Here is an 18,865-nt window from a genome sequence, read left to right on the forward strand (position 1 = left end):
TGGTGAACGACTCATGGACCAACCAGACTGGGTACTGTGATCCGGAAGTCTCTGCGTATGTTCCCAGGAGGATCTGGCAATGGACTGGTAGCTTCCACCAGCCAAAGGGATAGAAGGTAGAAATTTTCTAACTGGCTTTGAGACCATCCAAAGCTAAGAATATTGCCTTGAGTTTGATGGTTTTCTTATTTTACTTCTCTTATTTTGCCACTTCTTGCCAATATTAACTCATCCAAACTCATATTTGCCTTCTTTCCCCACCCCCCCAGGATTCCTTTAATAAAACAATCGTGCAGTGTGTGTTCAGATTTTCTACTTTCTTATAGATATAGGTCAGATAGATAACGTGCAGTTTGCTCTACATACATATTTTTCCCATTGTGGTTTCCTTTAAGGGACAAAGAAAAAAAGCAGAAATTACGTTTAAATTTTCCTGGCTTTGGTTAGATATTTACTTCAATATAAAACGTAATTTATGTTACTGGATTCTTTTTTGTCTGTCATAGGGCTTGACTTCTGAGCCTAGGCTCTACCCCTCGGTTTTTCAGCTCAAGGCAAGCAATCTACTACTTGAGGCATAGTACCCCTCCTAGTTTTCTGAGTGGTTTATTGGAGATAAGAATCTCATGGAGTTTTTTGTCCTGGCGGTCTTTGAACCCTGATCCTCAATTCTCAGACTCCTGAGTAGCTAGGATTATAGGTTGGAGCCACTGGCTCCCAGCTATTGCTCAAAACTTTTCTTTTTCTTCTTCTTCTTCTTATTGCTCAATTCTTTACACACCAAAAGGCCAATATATGAGCGTTTTTAACTAAAAGTTGCTTTCCTTCAAACATTTCCTGAAGAAAGTTACAAGAGTGATATGTAAAGTGATGCAATCAGCTGCATTTTGAAAACACCAAGACATGGTCTGAGATCCCTCAAGTTTGTTAAGTTTGGACTCTTCATGCAATGTCAGTCTACATGTGATTCTCCTGTTCTCCCTGTTTCAAACCAAATGGGAAATATCAATTTACAACCAGTTTGTCTAAGGATTACTACTTCACATCTTTAAAAATGTCATTTTGAGATCAAATGTTTTCAAAGAGTTAATTAAACATGTAATTTTTTAAAACTCAGTAAGGAATCCAGGTGCCAGTGATTCACACCTGTAATCCTAGCTACTCAGGAGGTTGAGATCTGAGGATCAGGGTTCAAAGCCAGCCCAGGCAGGAAACTCCTTAGGACTCTTATCTCCAATTAACCACCAGAAAACCAAAAGCGGTGCTGTGGCTCAAGCGGTAGAGCATTCTCCTTGAGCTGAAAACTGAGGGACAGCACCTAGACCCAGAGTTCAAGTCCCATGACCAAGGGAAGTTGGTAAATGAAAGTCTTGAGAAAGGGAATTGATGAAATCAATTGGTTTCATTTGAATAAAAAATGATTTCAGAAGCAAAACGTCTTCAATTTTTTTTTGGTGGGTTGTGGGGCTTGAACTCTGGGCCTGGGCACTGTCCCTCAGCTCTTCAGCTCAAGGCTAGCACTCTATCACTTCAGTCACAGCACCACTTCCCGTCTTCAATTTTTTTTTTTTTGGGTCCGGTTATGGGGCCTGAACTCTGGGCATGGGCGCTGTCCCTCAGCTCTTCAGCTCAAGGTTAGCGCTCTACCACTTTACCCACAGCGCCACTTCCGGCTTTTTTCTTTTTGCTTATATGGTGCTGAGGAATTGAACCCAGGGCCTCAGGCATGCAAGGCAAGCGCTCTACCACTGAGCCACCTTCCCAACCCCCCGTCTTCAATTTTTATACCCACAAAATTTTCAAGTAAGTAGCAGATGAGTACATCTTGAGTTTCATAAAATAGAGCTTATTATAAAAATAATTGGCAATAAATAAGTTGATTAATTTTCAAGGAAATTAATAATAACAGACTCTAATGGGGATACGGCCAAAAGGAATATTATAACACCATTGGTAACATAATATGACAAAAGATATAATATTACATGAATATTACACACACACACAAATGTTGGTGTTTGTTATGTCTGTGTTTACATATGGTGAGTGTTTATCATGACACTACTTAGAAGCTGAGTTGCAGAATCAGGCTCCATTCCAATCAACACATGAATGGAAAAAGTAAATTGAGTCACACAGACACAAGGAGACTTGAGCATGCAATTATATGTTTGAGTCAGGAATATGGAAGGAAGTGGAGAACATCGTGTTCAGTTAATCACCTGACAAATGCAGCATTGGTATATACTGGACACTGTGTGAAAAATGAAGCATACAACCTGTGGGTGGGACATGGAGGGAAAAACTGGGTAACATTGTAAAAACAGAAATGTACACAATACCTGATTTACATAATGGTAACTCCTCTGTACAACACATTTACAATACACACAGACAAACAAACAGACATACAGAAAGAAAGCACTCAGATAGATAGAGGCAACACAGATCCCCAAGTTTTCTCTTATTTTTGAAATGTAGGGAGAAGAAGGCATAGAGTACTAGAGTAGATATCAATGACAATGAAGTAGAAATTGTTAGCTTCTCCAGCAAGGAAACCTGATACATGGTTCAGGCAGAAAAGGCAAAGTGGCCACCCTCAGGAGATGGAGGCCCCTGGAGAAGACAGAGGAAAAGGAAAAAGAAGAAAATAAAAAGAGAGAGAAGGGGACCACAGCGGATGTGGAAGTGACCACAGAGTCTGGGGAACTTATCACTGTCCTACAGAGGTGTGACCAGGATGGTCCAGGAAGTGACTTCCATGGATGAGGAAGTGACCTCAGATTGTGGGGTCCTTTGCTGACTCCCAGTCAGGTGATTGACAGGTGACTACTGGTTTCAGGCAAGTGAAGAGGAAGTGGGGAGGCCCTGTTCTCTTGAGCAGACTGAACAGAAATAGTTAAAGTAATAGATGAGGAGAATGGGATAAAAGTTTGTCCTCTGAGCCAGCCACAGGTGGCTCATACCGATAATCCTGTGTATAGAAGCAACAAAGATTTCTACCTCAGAACCCAAGTCAGGCTAGGCCCCAGCACTGATGGTTTTGCAAAGTCTTGCTGGCTACCATCATCAAATAGTATTTGCATCCTCACTTTTCCAACTTATATTTCCCAAGCCCTTCCTCATACATATCTGCAGACAGTTCACCAAACCAGCCACCATGGTGAACTCTGGGCAGAGCAGGACCCTATGCTGTGACCTTGGTTTCACTTCTAGTATGAGGAACTAATAGAGAAGACTGGTAGGGAAACATGGACAGAGCTGGCACCACGCAGCTGTCCAACTGGTAACAAGAATTCCCGGAGCACTCAGGACATGATGTGGACACAGCAGGGCAAGACCCAACCATGCACCCACAGCTACCAGGATCCTCAGTGTGTAGTCCTGCTATGTTCCCAGAAAGTCAGAGATCATAGAACATCTCTGTCTAACAATGGACTGCCAATATATTGATAGATGCAGTCTGATGGTCAACAACATGCAAACACTGAAGAAGGTCAAGATTCAGAATGCAAATATGTAATTGGTTAAGTGAATTGACCTTGAAGTATTGATCTGTAATGATAGAATTCCAGGACTCTGTTGGTAACACCTGCAGCAGTACATAAATACATTCAGCTATTCTGGATTCTTGTGCATGTGCAGTTGGTATAAAAACCTGAATGGGTCACTTCACAAACCTCTCCCTTTTCCCTTGGTTGTGAGGCTGCCCATCCTCATCTTTGATGGTGCTCCAATAACTCTGACTGGGCCATTGCTGGCCATGGCGCTCATTGATCATTTGACCTTCACATGGCATCCACTCCTGTCATCCATTCCCATCATCCCTAGTGACCCTTGATTGGTTGTACTTTTTTCTGTTCAACTTTTTGCTTTCACACAAGTTTGTGAACAACTCAACAAGAGAGGAATCCATCCCTGGAGTTTCATTATCTACAGTCTTGGATGAAATCATGGTCCTGAGGATGTGGAGAGGTAAGATTGTACACATGTTTTCTAACTTCTGTTTTGACCTTGAAGCTGGGCCCCAGATGCAGAGCCAGAGGGCAGAATGGGCTCTGTATTCCTCTAGGACAATAGAGGCCATCCAGGCACCAAGAAGCCACAAAAACTGAAGACCAATTTAGACACCCACCTGACGCTGCAGGCACAGTCTGCATCCAGAATCACAGCTCCATGTCAAAGCAGCAGCAATGTTCCCTGTGGCTCTGACACAGCTTCTCCTCCAGCATCCTCTCCTGATCACTTTCTCTGAAGATGGCAGACGCATTTGCACAGAGAAATCTGTGGCATGCAGCAGGGGAGATGTGGTCATTGCTGGATTTTACTCCCTCTATTCTTGGGAATTGGTCGTTCAAGGCATGAATGACCCTACCCTGCAGCAACAGAACATTCAGTAAGTGATTTCCTTAAATTTTGAATTTTCTCATTGTGTTACAGTCAGATGTGGGGGAAGTTTGGACACAATCATTGATGTGCTCTGCATCTTCTACACTGCCCTCACTACAACAGCTCTACTTCATTTCAGGTGTTCCCAATGAATATTTTTCTTTCTTCCAAGGGTACAGAGTTTCTGTCTGTCTTCCACTCGACTCCTCTTTCCAGAGATATCCCGACCACACCACCATCACTGTGACTCCTCCACTCATCACTGATACTCAGGGTCACTAGGGTGACCAAGTGTCCATGCAAAGGCACTAAAGTGCAATGTCCCCATCCATAGGACAAAGGCCAGGGAATCTTCAATCCATTCTGTTCTTCATACTTTTCAAAACAGGACCAATGTTTGCACCTTCTTCAGGGCAATGTTTCTTAGGGTAGACATGTACTTTCTGCTTCTGGGGTTATTTCATGTCAGCAAAGCTGTGGGAATGGGGAGCTGCTGGACAGCTCAGTAATTAGAGATGCATGACACATTTGATTTTTTCCCCTTAACTAATGTAAGTAAGCTTCTGTCCTGCTATCCATGTCTTGGCCTGTCTCCTATGTCATTCCCAGAAACTCTGTTTCCATTCCTTGTGCTCCAACATGTTTTCAGGCTTATTTATTTTTCCCTGCTCGTAACTTCCTAAACTAGATTTGAATGTTTTTTTTTTCATATATATTGTCATTAATGGGTCTTGAGCTCTGGGCTTGGATGTTGTCCCTGTGCTATTCAGCTTAAGACAAGTGCTGGATTGCTGGCGCCACAGTGCCATTTCCAATTTTCTAGTGGTTTATTGGTGATAAGAATTTCATGGCCTCTTCTGCCCTCACTGGCTTTGAATCCTGAACCTCAGATCTCAGCCTCCTGAGTAGATAGGATAACATTTGTGAGCAAATGTGCCTAGCTTTTTCATATGTTTTATACACACTTTCATTCATGCATTTGACCCACGTGAGCTCAATACTTTCAGATCTACAGAATTCTCTGTAAACTAGGGAAGTCATGAATGAATCTTTTCAGGCAAGTTGTGTGGAAACACCCTGTATGGGGTTTGTTCATTAGAGGAATACTTTATTCCATGAGAGATTTATGAGAAATACTGAAGAAAAATTAATGTGGTGAGGAATTGAGTGAGAAAGATGGGGCTCATGTGTAAACCCAGCATTAGAAACGTATCCCCATGGGAGGTGGGAGATGTCAGAGCTATCCTCTTCTCTGTCCATTCTCTAATTGAGCTGTGTGTGTGTGTGTGTGTGTGTGTGTGTGTGTATGTGTGTGTGTGTGTGTGTGTGTGCATGTTCACACACAGTCTGGTACTCAGGCATCATCTCAAGTCCTGATGGCTGTCCCTTGGCGTTTTTTTCTGTCATGGCTGGCACTCTACCACTTGTCCTACAACTTTGTAACAGTTTCTGTGGAGTTGCTTGCACATAAAATGTGTCACAGACATTCCTGCCCAAAGTGACTACAAAACATAATTCTCATATATCATCCTCCTTAGTAGTTATAATTGCAGGCCTGAGCCACCAGTTCCCAATTCATATTTAGTATTACTGACATTCTAGATGTCAAGCCTCAATTACATTGCACACAATGACATCAACAAACATCCATGAGAGTTGAGATTCTCTCTATGAGAATTTCCCTAAAATGATTATATTGAATGCTAGGAGAACTCATCGTTCTGAAACATTCTTAATTCATATTGGCATGTGATACCATCTGGCTTTTGAAATGTCTCTGAATTATACCAGTCTGACTGGTCTGGCTTTGTGCCTGTCTTTCCAGAAATTCCAGACAGGCTTCAGTGTTCCAGGGTCTTTAGTGACTTCCACAATCTTACCACTAGAGGGCGCGCAGGGACTGTGAGAAGTCAGCTGTGAGGCAATAAACCACTTCAGTATCAGAGAAAACCAAAAGCAATTTTGGTGACAAACACTCTGTGGTTCTAAAATCCTCACAAGAACCCCAATGAGTCACGGGTCCAAATATACGTTCTCCTGGGTGCACAGGGGTCCTATATGCCTCATCCACAGGGAATGGCCGTGTACGTGGATTCTGCCTAGCAATAGCAAGATCTGTGTGCCGGAATAGGCGTTAGACACAGCTGTGGCCACCAGAACTCTATTACACCTGGAATATCAAACAGCAGGGTCACCAAAACAGATGAAGGTTAATGAAGTTCCCCTCTAAAAGTAGGGACTCTTCACTTGGGATCCTGGACTCTGACTGCAGAAGAAGAAATTCTAGTCAAGTCACAACAGTAAGAAAATGTGGCAGAGCTTTCCTGAGTAAGGAAGCAAACAAACAAGCAGGTAGACAAACAGGAAACAGAAAGTCAAAGACACACTCTAACTGAGGAGAGACACACAGCTCTTGGGCTGCCAGGGGTATTCAGATGGTAAAGGCAGGAGGTCTGACTTCAAAGATACACAAACATAGGTCTGTCATCTTTGCACTAATCAATCCTGGTGTTAACACTTTCTGAGTTTCTGTATGTTTTGGCCATTCTTTCCAGATGATTATCCTTGAGGGCAGGAAGGTGTGCTGTTGTCTACATTTGGCGTAGAATGTTGCATACGTTTTAGGGGAGCCTTTTGGGCTCCCCTAAACTGTTAATTCATATGATGAGAAATGCATCTCTCAGGAAGCAATGCAACCTGTTTCCTCTCTTTGAAGTAAAGATACTAGCCCTGTGTTTCTAAATCACATGTTTCTGAGTTGCCTTCTCTAGGACTCATTTTTTTCCCATAATTTATCCAGCTTCTTTTTGTGCTCAATGACTTTGGTCCCTTAATCTTAAGTTATATAAATGGATGAATAGCTCTCTGTTTGCTGTGAGCTTCCCATACCTCATTTTTTACTAATCTATTCTACTCCAATTTCCCCTAAATGACTTCATTCCCTTAATCTTAAAGGAAGTAGATGGACAAGCTTTAAGCTTGAGTTTTTGAATTCCTGGAATGCATTAAACCAGGCCTCATTTTCCTTAGTCTATCCTGACTGAGTACAGCATACTCAGTCTACTATGATCAAGACCCACACAGTGCAGTGTGAGTACTAAGATTGACTCAGGTTGAATGTGGTAGAGGTGTGCTCATGAGCCAAGATGCCCACAACCATACATGATTAGTGATAGCTAATATAGAATTCAGATTGTCTGGTTGTAGATGACTTTCTCAGGTATTGAGTTGATTACAGAGTCTGCCAGAGGCTGTCCTGGCTATATGGTCATGGCACAGTTCTAGTGCTATTACCTAGCCCACACTAAGCTGTGAGACAATATCACCATCTTACATCCCTGTCTTACCTATTATAATTGGGATGGAAAACCATGCAATGCTACAGCAGCATGGTAAGGTTTGTAAAGGAAGCCACAAGCTGGGCATGGGTAGCTGACGCCTAGAATTCTAGCTACTTAGGAGGCTGAGATCTGAGGACCGGGGTTCAATGCCAGCCCAGGCAGAAAAGTCTGTGAGACTTTTATCTCCAGTAAAACAAAAGAAAGCCAGAAGTGGCTCTGTGCCTCAAGTGCTAGAGAGCTAGTCTTAAGCTGAAGTCCGATCCCAGGCCTAGAGTTCAAGCCCCACAAGCAACCAAAAAAAAAAAAAAGCCAGAGGACCATCTTGGTGAAAAGCACCATCTGCTCAGTCTATCTAGCATCCCCAAAGCCTAAACTGTCATGTGGATAAACTAAAGCCACACTCTAGCTTATGCTGCTGTAGACCAATGCACACTGGATTCCTAGAGAGACTTCAGTTTCTGCCTGGTGCCATCATGAGCACTGTCCTTCTAGGGCAGTGGTCCTTGAAATTATTCACTGTGCAACGAGACTGGACCGAGCCAGATGACAACAGTCACATAGCCACAGTGGCTTCACAAGGCTAAGCAAGAAGACAGGTGTCAGCCTACTCCACCCATGGTGGAATCTGATGGAAATGGCATTTGGTTCTGCCTCAGCGACCTTCCAACATCTCCTGAAAGATTCTAATGGAAGCTGTGGTGCTAGCACCAAACAGTGTCTCTAGGTTATTCTGGATTATTGGTCCAATCATGACATGCCTGATAAAGGGTTCTAAGAAAAACTCTGACCCAATCTTCTGACCTGCTCACTAGAAGGTTGTATCCCATACCTGCTGTAGTTCACAAGATTGGAGGAGGGAGGTTGTGGCAGTGTCTTCCTTCTCTGTCCTAAACCAGTTCCAGAGGCACAATTTATAGTCTGGAACTAAATTAGGAACTATAAGTACTTCCTCAACACTGGTCTCCGTGTATGGGGATGGTGCTGAGATTTAACTTTAATTCTCTCCCTCCCTGCAATGTCATAGGGTTTCTGCCCATAATGAGCAACTAATGCTGGTAATGGAGAGAAACATGGAGATGGCTTCTTCCCCATTTTCTCACACATCCTTTTCTGTTGTTTGTTTGACTAGAGAAGTATCCTCCAGTCCACACTCTGTGACTGTCATCTGTTCTTTGTTGGGTGAGGCAATCTTTATGTTCTAGCTTTCTGGACTGCCATCTTGCTCTGCTTCTGGGGAATCCCCTTGAATGATGACATTCTCTCAGTCAGCTTAGTGTGCCTCCACCACATCAAATGGATTTTGTACTTCTGTGATTTCTTTACTTTCCTCACAAGGCAAGGTTCACTTCATTGCAGAAGGATGCACCATTGGCAAATGTGTGGCAAGCGAGCACAGACACAAAGGAGCTTGCTTTCCTATTTACTCCTAACACAGAAGGCCCTGCCTCTCTGCTCATACTGGTTGAACTCAGGTGGACAATCTACTCCCAATTGGAATTGTGTTTCTCAAGAGATTTTCCATATGCACAGCTAATTTAAGGTACTAAATGATTTGGGATGTGAGCTGGGCCTGCTCCTATGTCACAGCAGACAGCAGTGTTTTTCACATATCCATACAGTGCCGAGAGAAAAGCCAGCTTGCTCACTCCCCCCACCCTCTCTCTCTCTGCAATTTCAGAAGAATAGTCATCTCATGTATGCTGATCAAAGCCTGTTCAGGAACTCTCCGAATTCTAAGAACTTTTCTTAGACTCAAATTAGAATGCCATCCCGTTGGATCTATACATATTACTGTGTGTAGAAATCGACATTTGATTCAACAAAGTCATGAGATTTGCAGTTAATCATTTGTAATACTTGTATACCTACCCAAGTTTTGTGATTTCTGTGCAGGATCAACTTAAAGAAATACCAATTGCTTCTCACCCTGCTGCTGGCTGTGGAGGAGATCAACAAGAATCCCCATCTGCTACTCAACATGACTCTGGGGTTTGAGATATATACTGTACATTACTCAGGTACTGATCTGTTAGAGGATCCACTCACCTGGCTGTCTGGGAAGAATAAAAACATCCCTAATTACACCTGCAGAAGAGACAGCAAAGCTATTGCGGCACTCACAGGTACCTCAAACACATTCTTCCCAATAGGGACACTGTTGGACCTCTACAAACTTCCACAGGTAAGGCTGGGAGGGGTGGGCAGATGTGAAGCCATATCCACAATGACTCTGTCCTCAACAGGCTGAAGAGGAGGTGGTATCACAAACCCTTCCAAATGTATAATCACACAGGGAAAAGCCTCCAAAAGTAGGTGGGTCATACACATTTTCAATGCTGCAAATAAAAGAAAGGGTTTTCAGAGAGTAAAGGATGACCCACAACTCTGAGCCTTATCTGTACCTGTCTACAAAGAGTTCTGAACATGGGAGATGACTTTGCAAATGGGAAAAGCAAACTTTTGTTCCCACCACTGTGCTACCACTTGCTGTGTTGTTCACATCAGGACTGAGATTTGCCTATGACCATCCCCTTCCTGATGTTGTTTCCATTTGTTCCCTGTAGTTCACCTTTGAGACTTTTGATCCTCTCCTGAGTGACCATGGAAAGTTTGGGACTGTCTATCAGATGGCTGCCAAGGACTCAGGTCTAGCCCTGGCCATGGTCTCTTTGATGCTTCATTTCAGCTGGAACTGGGTGGGACTATTGATCACCGAAGAAAACTATGGAATGTGGTTCCTCTCAGAATTGAGGGAAGAGATGGGCAAGAGTAGAGTCTGCTTTGCCTTTGAGAACATGATCACTTACAGTGTCTTATCAGATTTCTCAAATGATCTATCGATGCAGCGCCAGCTAATGGACTTATCAACCAATGTGATTATCATTTATGCGGACAGTAAATTTCTACTAGGCTTCATTCTTAAATTTAGGCACTTTTTAATTACAGGCAAAGTCTGGGTCATGAACTCACCCTATGATGATGTGACTATTGCTAAAAGACATTTTCTGATTGACTCTTTCCATGCACCTCTTATCTTCTCTCACCATCATAGAAACACTGCTGGGTTCACCAATTTTATTCTGACAGAGGCCTTCTCCAAGAACTCAGCAAATAACTCCCTTCCCAGGTCATGGATTCAGTCTGTTTATAGCCTACTGATTAAGTCTGACTGCAGAGACTTGGGGCGCTGTTCATACAATGCCACACTGCATTGGTTGCTGAAGCACATTTTTGACATGACCATGTCAGATGAGAGTTACAACATCTACAATGCTGTGTATGCTGTGGCCCATGCCCTCCACCAGATGTTTCTTCATTACATGGAAGAGCCAATAGTGCACAATGGACAACCCAGGGCATTTCTCTCTTCACAGGTAATGGCTTTGCTTTTGGGTGACCTACTCTAGGCATGCAGAACTTCTATATAAGCTTTCATAGCAGATGCAAGTAGGTTATCTGGCACCATTTTGGCAAATATAAGAAAGTCTGTTGTGCTCTCCATGAAATGATGGTAGAGCTGTGAAGACAATGTTCTTGAAGAATGCTGCATCCATGACAAGGTAGTGCTGTGTCTTCTGTCCCCATCCTCACTATGTTTGGAAAAAGCTGTCCCCTTTTCAATGGAATATATTCAAATTCTCCTTGTGCCTTTTTAAAATAACAGATTAAGGGTGACTAGTTCTTTTATTATTGTGAAAATACTGTACAGAGGGGTTACAATAACATGGGCAAGATAATGAATACATTTCTTACCAAGAATTGTAGTCTCCTACTTTGTTTCTCCTTCCCATCCCTTCCCATCGGCCACCCTCCCCCATCCTTCCTATCCTATCCTCCCTCCACCCCCTCCAAACCAAAGCTGTGAAGTTCGTTTTCGACATAAAGATTTGTACATCTCATTGTTGCAATGGGTCCACCTGTATCCCTATTTAAACGATTGTTTTTCCCCTTCCCCTCCACAAATTATACCGACATCAAATACAGTGAAAGCAGGGGTTATACTTTTGGGGAGGGACATACAAAACAACAAGAAAATAATCTTATATATGTGTTAGAAATAATCACATTAAAGATAAAACATTTGAATACATACCTTAGGGTTCATTTCCCGAACATCACCTTATCTGACCTTTCCTGCTTGACTCAGACATACACTAGATATTGCTAATAAGGGAAACCATGGGACCTATGTTTCTTTCAGCCTGGCTTACTTCACTTAACAAAATTTTTTCCAAGCCTTTCCATTTCCTAACAAATTGGGCAATGTCATTCTTTCTGATGGAGGCATAGAGTTCCATTTTGTATATAAACCACTTTTTTTGATCCATTCTTCTACTGAGAGGCATCTGAGTTGTTTCCACTTCTTAGCTATATTAAATAATGCTGCAATAAACATAGTCATGCTACTAGTTTATTGTGGTCTTGTTTGTAAACATTTGGTTTAATGCCCAAAAGTGGGATTGCTGGGTCATAGGGAACTCTATGTGCAGTTGAACATGTTTACACTCCCACCAACAATACAGTAAGGTTCCCTTCTGTCCACATCGCCAACATTTGTTGCTATTAGAGTTCTTGATTTTAGCCATTTTAATTGGAGTGAGGTGGTATCTCAATGTTGTTTTCATTTGCATTTCTTTTAGGGATAAGGAGGTTGAGCATTTCTTCATGTGTCGATTGGCAATCCTTCTTTCCTCTTCAGAGAAGCTTCTCTTTAAGTCTTTAGCCCACTTATTTATTGGGCAGTTGTTTCTTTGAGGATTTGTTGTTGGGGAATTGAATTTTTTGAGTTCCAAGTATATTTTAGATATGAGATCCTTGTCCGTTGTATGGCTAGTGAAGATCTTCTCTGAGGGTGACTAGTTCTTGGAAACCTAATATTACCTAGACACGAGTGGCTCACACCTGTGGCTCAATCATGACTACAATTAACCACCAAAATGACAGAGGGGGAGCTGTGGCTCAATGGACAGAATGATTACTTTGAAAAGAACAGAAGAAAAATAGTGGAGTGCCTAAGCTGTGAGGTCGCACCACAGGGAAGGCATACACACACAGACACAGACACAGACACAGACACACACACACACACACACACACACACACACACACACACACACACACACACACACACACACACACACACTGAACTAAGTCTTGCTTAAGGTAATCTTTCATAGTTGTCGAAAATATTCAATGATTCTACTTATTTTATTATTTACCCATATTTCAGACTGATTCTCTGTTCAGAATCACAAAATAAGGGATTGGCATGCAATTTAGAGAGTCTGTTGACGTCTATCATGTGATAATTCATTATTTGGTTGGATATGGGGCTGCAGTTTCATTCTCTTGAAATTGAGTTTCTGCATCCCATCCTGGATACCCAGGTTTTAGAACTTGGTAACACTTTATTCTGCTGTGGGTCTGCATTTGATATAGTTGGTTGGATTCCTGTGGTATGTGTGAATCAGGGGATGGGAATGAAGAGTAATCCATTGTTCTGGGGTTCTGTGATAACACTGGGAAGCACTTCACCATACTGTAATGTGTCCCTTTTAGCTGCATCCCTTTTTGAAGAATATCCAATTTACCAATCCTGTTGGAGACCAAGTGGTTTTGAATGAGGAAAGGAAATTGGAGGCAGAGTATGACATTAAGAGCTTTTGGAATTTTCCAGAAGGTCTGGGACAAAAGGTGAAAGTTGGCAAGTTTTCTCCATCTAGGCCACATGGTCAACAACTGATTTTGTTTGAAAATCTGATAGAGTGGCCCATAGGAATTACCAAGGTGGGTCATTTCTACTTTTGTTACTCTCTCCTTTAAAAAAATGTATTGTTATTAGGAAGTAGTTGTAGAAAGAGCTTACAATTCCCTATACCAGGTTATGATCACAATGCTTGTAGACAATGTCACCACATCCTTATTTCTCCCCCAGGGTCAGTCTTTTCTAACCATAATGGCATGATCTATGTATAAATGAGCAATAAGCTTATACTGTTTTAAAGTTTGTTCAATAAAACTATGGCTCAGTGGTGTACATTTCACAACTTTCTGTTTCTGGAAGTTTCTTACTAACAGATTCATGGGCGGAACAGGGGAACATATCATGACCAATATGTTGTTCTATTGTTCAATGTTTGCAACGTGAATACCATAAAAGTTAAATGACACCTATGAATCATCATTCCAGCACTGTGACAAAATATCTGAGGGAATCAAATGAGAAGGCAGAAGGTCTTGCTTTGCTTCTGCCTGGAGATTTCAGACCACGGTTGGATAGATAGTTGCTTCTTAGTCTAGTGAGACAGGATGTAGTGAAAGGAGCATCTGCCAGAAAAATTCACCCACTTCATGACAGTTAGGAAGCCAAGAGAGATGTGAATGTCCCTGGATACAGAAGCACCTCCAAAGCAATTAGCCATGTTTTAGATTGTGGGTTTGAAATTTCCCTGAGTGATTTTCCTCTCATGCTCTTATTCATCTGTAAACAGATCGTCTGAATTCAACAATAGGCTGCAGGATTAACTCCCATTTCCTAATTTCCTAGAATTAACATCCATCACTTCAAGGCTCCATGACTTCCAGATAGTATGAGTGCTGGGTGTTGAGGCCCCACATATTCTTCAGCTCATGTCAGATGAAACTGTAAGAAGGTTCAGTAAATTCATTTGTTGTATGCATATAAATATTATGTTTTGATGATCATTTCCCCTAAATCACTGGAGTATCTCAGATGTCAGGTAAAAGAAAAAATGGTCACTAACTTTCATCTGAATATTCTCAGACTCCTCGGTCTGTGTGCAGTGAGAGCTGTGGTCCTGGATTCAGGAAGGTCTTTCTGGAGGGAAATGCTACCTGTTGCTTTGATTGCACTCCTTGCCCAGAGAATGAGATTTCTAATGTGACAGGTGAGTCTGTTAGTTAGAGAAATTCCCCATCTCTGCTTCCTAGTCCATGCAATCCAGTGGAGTGAGCTACAGTAACATGGCAAGAACACACATGCACCTTCACGCAGAGTTCCAGGGCTACCGTTAACCATACTTCCATTAGAAGAAACACTCACTGCCCCTCCATTACATCTCTGATTGTATTTTCTAATCTATTAAAAGCTTCATCTTGAGAATACCCATGTTCCCCTCTCCTCAATCGCATTTTTTATATTTAAATAAAATGTATACCCATGGTTTCCATTAGGTCAAAAGCTATGTACTTATGACCATATAAGTTGATGTAAGCGAAATGAACGCCAAGATAGGAACGCAAGTGGTTTTTTCTTTCTTTTTTAATGTATTTACAATGACCATGTGATTTTTTTTTGTCTCTTTGGTATGTTCCATCCCCATGGTATAACCTCTGTTATCTTGTATATACATTTTCCTAATTTGGGAAAGGCAAGGAAAAAACAAACTGCTTAAATAGGGATACAGGTTGACCCATTTTAACCAGGAGACATACAAGACACTATATTGAAAAAGAACTTTACAACTTTGGCATTGTCGGGGGAGTACTTGGGGAGGTGGACAAGGAAGGAATGGTAAGGCAAAAACAAAGGAGGAGGCAACAATGCTAGATAGGAAATGTACACTTTACCTTACTCATGTAACTGTAACTACTCTGTACAGTATTTTTACAATAAAAAACAAAAAAAAAGGGGGAACAATGCTCGATAGGAAAAGTACTCATTACCTTAATCATGTAACTGTAACCACTTTCTACAGTATCTTTGCAATAAAAACATATTTAATAAAAAATGGAGAAATGGAGAAAATAAGAGCTAAACACTGAAAAAAAGTAAATATCAAGGAGCAGTTGTTGATCTTTGAAATGATAAGCAAATCATTATACAATTGTGGACCTAACACAGCCTTTCATTTCTGAGTGCCTGTTGCTGCTCATTTCTAATTAAATTTTATTTTCTATTTAGCATGCACTAATAATACAACGGGCTTTGTTATGATCACTCCATGTCTCACACTGGCACTAGACTGACTAGCAATTCTTCAAATATAAAAGATTCAGAAGTAGTTTATCATCTCCATTTCATTTCTCTTCTCCCTCCTCCAGCTGATCTTTACCAGACCTTATCATATCAGTGGAGGAGCACTGTTCTTGACACAGATCAAATGCTCAAGAAGTTTGTGTTTGGTGTAATGAGGAGATTGAGGTTTGGATTAGACCCTTCTTGTACAAAGTGAAGTGGTTGGGCTGATTCTCTATTCTCCATTGTGTCTTGAATGAGTAGCAGAGAGCCAGAGTGGTATGACCTGTCAAGAATGCAGCACATTATGCTGATAATTATATATTACATCTGTAATCCAAGCGATTTAGGCAGTTGAGATTTGAGGAGGAAGCTTCGATATAATGATTTACAGGAAACTCAGTAAGATTCTTTCTCACCATTAAGCACCCAAAAAGCTGTAATTGGAGCTGTAGATCAAGTGGTAGAGTGGTAGTTTTCAGCATGAATAATCTGGAAAATGTCCCATGGCCTGAGTTCAAGCAGTGGAGGAAAAGACAGACAGATGGAAGAAGGTAGGGACTAGAGAAGGAAGACGGGAAAAAGGGAGGGAGGGACGGAGGGACGGAGGAAGAGGAAAGGAAGGAAGGAAGGAATGAAGGAGCAAAAGAAAGAAAGAAAGAAAAGAAAAATATAAAAACCGAAAGGGAGGAGGGAAAGAAGAAGAAATGTGAGAAAGGGATTTGATGTGAAAGCATTTTGATATAGAGAGTTACTCTATTGGTACTGAACTCAATACAGGTCAACTGGTGAATCAGGGAAAATGAGCTAGCTACTTGAATTAAGGGGGTTGAGAGGAAAGACAAATACTGACCACAAACTAATAGTGATTCTCACACCTCACCAGATATGGAACAGTGTGTCAGATGTGCAGGTCATCAGTTTGCCAACATCCAGAGAAATCACTGCCTGAGAAAAACTGAGGGCTTCCTGGGTTATGAAGACCCCTTGGGTATGGCCCTGGCTTGCACAGCTCTTTGCTGTTCTGCACTCACAGCTGCAGTTCTTGGGGTGTTTATCAAGCACCAAGACACCCCCATTGTCAAGGCCAATAACTGGGCCCTCAGCTACATCCTGCTCATCTCCCTCATCTGCTGCTTCCTCTGCACCTTACTCTTCCTTGGCCGTCCCCACACAGCCTCCTGCATCCTGCAGCACACCACATTCGCAGTGGTCTTCACTGTGGCTGTCTCCACGGTCCTGGCCAAGACCATCACTGTGGTTCTGGCCTTCACGCTCACTGCTCCAGGGAGAAGCACGAGGCAGAGGTTGCTGTTCTGGGTTCCTAACCTCCTCATCCCCACCTGCACTCTCATCCAGGTGACCCTCTGTGGCCTCTGGCTGCGAATCTCTCCTCCCTTCGTGGACAAAGATGCACAATCAGAACATGGATTCATCATCATCCTGTGCAACACGGGCTCTCTCACTGCCTTCTACTGTGTCCTGGGATACCTTGGCTCTCTGGCCTTGGCCAGCTTCACTGTGGCTTTTATGGCCAGAAACTTGCCTGACACCTTCAATGAGGCCAAGTTCCTGACCTTCAGCATGCTGGTGTTCTGCAGTGTGTGGCTCACCTTCCTGCCTGTCTACCACAGCACCAAGGGGAAGGCCATGGTGGCCGTGGAGGTCTTCTCCATTTTAGCCTCCAGTGCAGGTCTCCTAGGCTGCATCTTTGCCCCCAAGTGCTACATCATCCTGATAAGACCTGAGAGAAATTCTTTGTCCAGGTTCAGGGAGAGATCATGTTCTGGAAGAAACAAACGTTAAGATAAATATAGATGTTGCCTAGAATGTTTAGAGGCTCTGAGAGCAATCTGTATCACATCTTAGTTTAATGTGAAGACTTCTTTGAACAAACAAGTTACTCTTATTCATTTCTCTGGTTAGGTTAGAGACAAAGCACATTCCCAACAAGACCTCCAAAATTTGCATTCTAACTTGGATACTTTATGATTCCTCCAGTGTAATCTGTCCTTTATACTATCATACTTCCTAACGAGTATATCATCTACTGTGCTTTTTCCTTTCTCTTTCCTGTCTCAATTATTCTTCCTACCTATCCTACATCACTGCTTCAATATCACTATATTGCTAAGCTACTAGTATAGGAAGTTACGTTGTTGAACATTTCTATGCTTTCATTATGGTAACTCAATTCCATTCTTTGACCTAGCTGAATATTTCTGTTCACATATTTTCTATTTTGCTATATAACTGGGTGTATTTTACTGGAAAATCTCTCATTCTCTCTCTCGTTCTTTAAGAATTTGAGAGCAGAATGTTAATCTGTTGCAGTTTCCAATAGAAATCTATGAATGTATTTTTTAGGGAAGAAATGCGAGTGCACCAAAATAACTGCAGTTGTCCAGATGAGCAGCTGCAGCAATAGATTGCTTATTGGTCATTATTTCTTATTGAAATCCAAAAATACAGAGTACACAATTGGCCAAGCAGAGCCTTGTCATCCCAGTCCCTAAGAATCCTCAATATTAATGGATGGAGAAATGGAATCGTATATAAGAAAAGAAAAAGATCCCCAAGAGAGGACAAAAATATCAGATAGGCTCAGACTTCAAAACTCTCAATGATCTTTACAATTCTATGGGAGCAAGAATGATTCAGAAGAGTCCCTAAGAAATCAAAGTGTTGAGGAGTTTGAAGGAGGAATATTGTCAGGCTACCATCACATTGTACAGCCAGGAGGAGTTCAATGGACAAACAAGCACATGTTTCTGAGTCCAGACATCTTGATGTTATTCAAGGCTGTAGCTGTGGCTCAGTGGAGTGATGTCACCCACACATGCATGACAGACATCCACATAGTGCTGTCTCTAATTCTGCTGGGCCATGGATGGAAAAAAGAAAAGCATCTGCACAGAGACAGAAATGTTTGGAAGCCAAACAGATTATCAAACTTACAATGACTGAAAGAAGAGAATGCTCACTGTTCTGTATAGGTGCTCATTTAATGATTGCCATTTCTGCTTTTCAGTGGTCCATTAAAGAAAAGAGTTTCTTGGAATTCCCTGCCTGGGATGGCTTTGAACTGCAATCCTCTAATCTCAGCATCCTTATTAGCTAGGATTGCAGGCATGAGGCACCAGCACCCTGCCGTTGA

The 18,865-nt window shown here is 42.0% G+C and overlaps 1 protein-coding gene across 1 annotated transcript; it reads left to right on the plus strand.

The window, feature by feature from the left end:
- Window positions 1-4,193: 4,193 nt before the first annotated feature.
- On the plus strand, window positions 4,194-17,514 carry LOC122119585 (vomeronasal type-2 receptor 116-like). Its single transcript, XM_042693599.1, has 7 exons — window positions 4,194-4,396; window positions 9,624-9,912; window positions 10,295-11,104; window positions 13,118-13,186; window positions 13,290-13,517; window positions 14,515-14,638; window positions 16,595-17,514. The coding sequence occupies exons 1-7, from the start codon at window positions 4,194-4,196 to the stop codon at window positions 17,512-17,514; spliced, it is 2,643 nt and encodes an 880-aa protein (XP_042549533.1).
- Window positions 17,515-18,865: the final 1,351 nt, after the last annotated feature.

Source organism: Dipodomys spectabilis, unplaced genomic scaffold (genome assembly GCF_019054845.1).
Source record: "Dipodomys spectabilis isolate Male_0828 unplaced genomic scaffold, ASM1905484v1 ptg000173l, whole genome shotgun sequence".
Taxonomy (NCBI): domain Eukaryota; kingdom Metazoa; phylum Chordata; class Mammalia; order Rodentia; family Heteromyidae; genus Dipodomys; species Dipodomys spectabilis.

Excerpts from the sequence above, each read along its gene's own strand:
- LOC122119585 (XM_042693599.1), top strand. The coding sequence starts at position 4,194 with ATGTTCCCTGTGGCTCTGACACAGCTTCTCCTCCAGCATCCTCTCCTG. Across the intron at positions 9,913-10,294 it reads ACCTCTACAAACTTCCACAG|TTCACCTTTGAGACTTTTGA; the intron begins GTAAGGCTGGGA and ends TGTTCCCTGTAG. Across the intron at positions 13,518-14,514 it reads GGCCCATAGGAATTACCAAG|ACTCCTCGGTCTGTGTGCAG; the intron begins GTGGGTCATTTC and ends GAATATTCTCAG.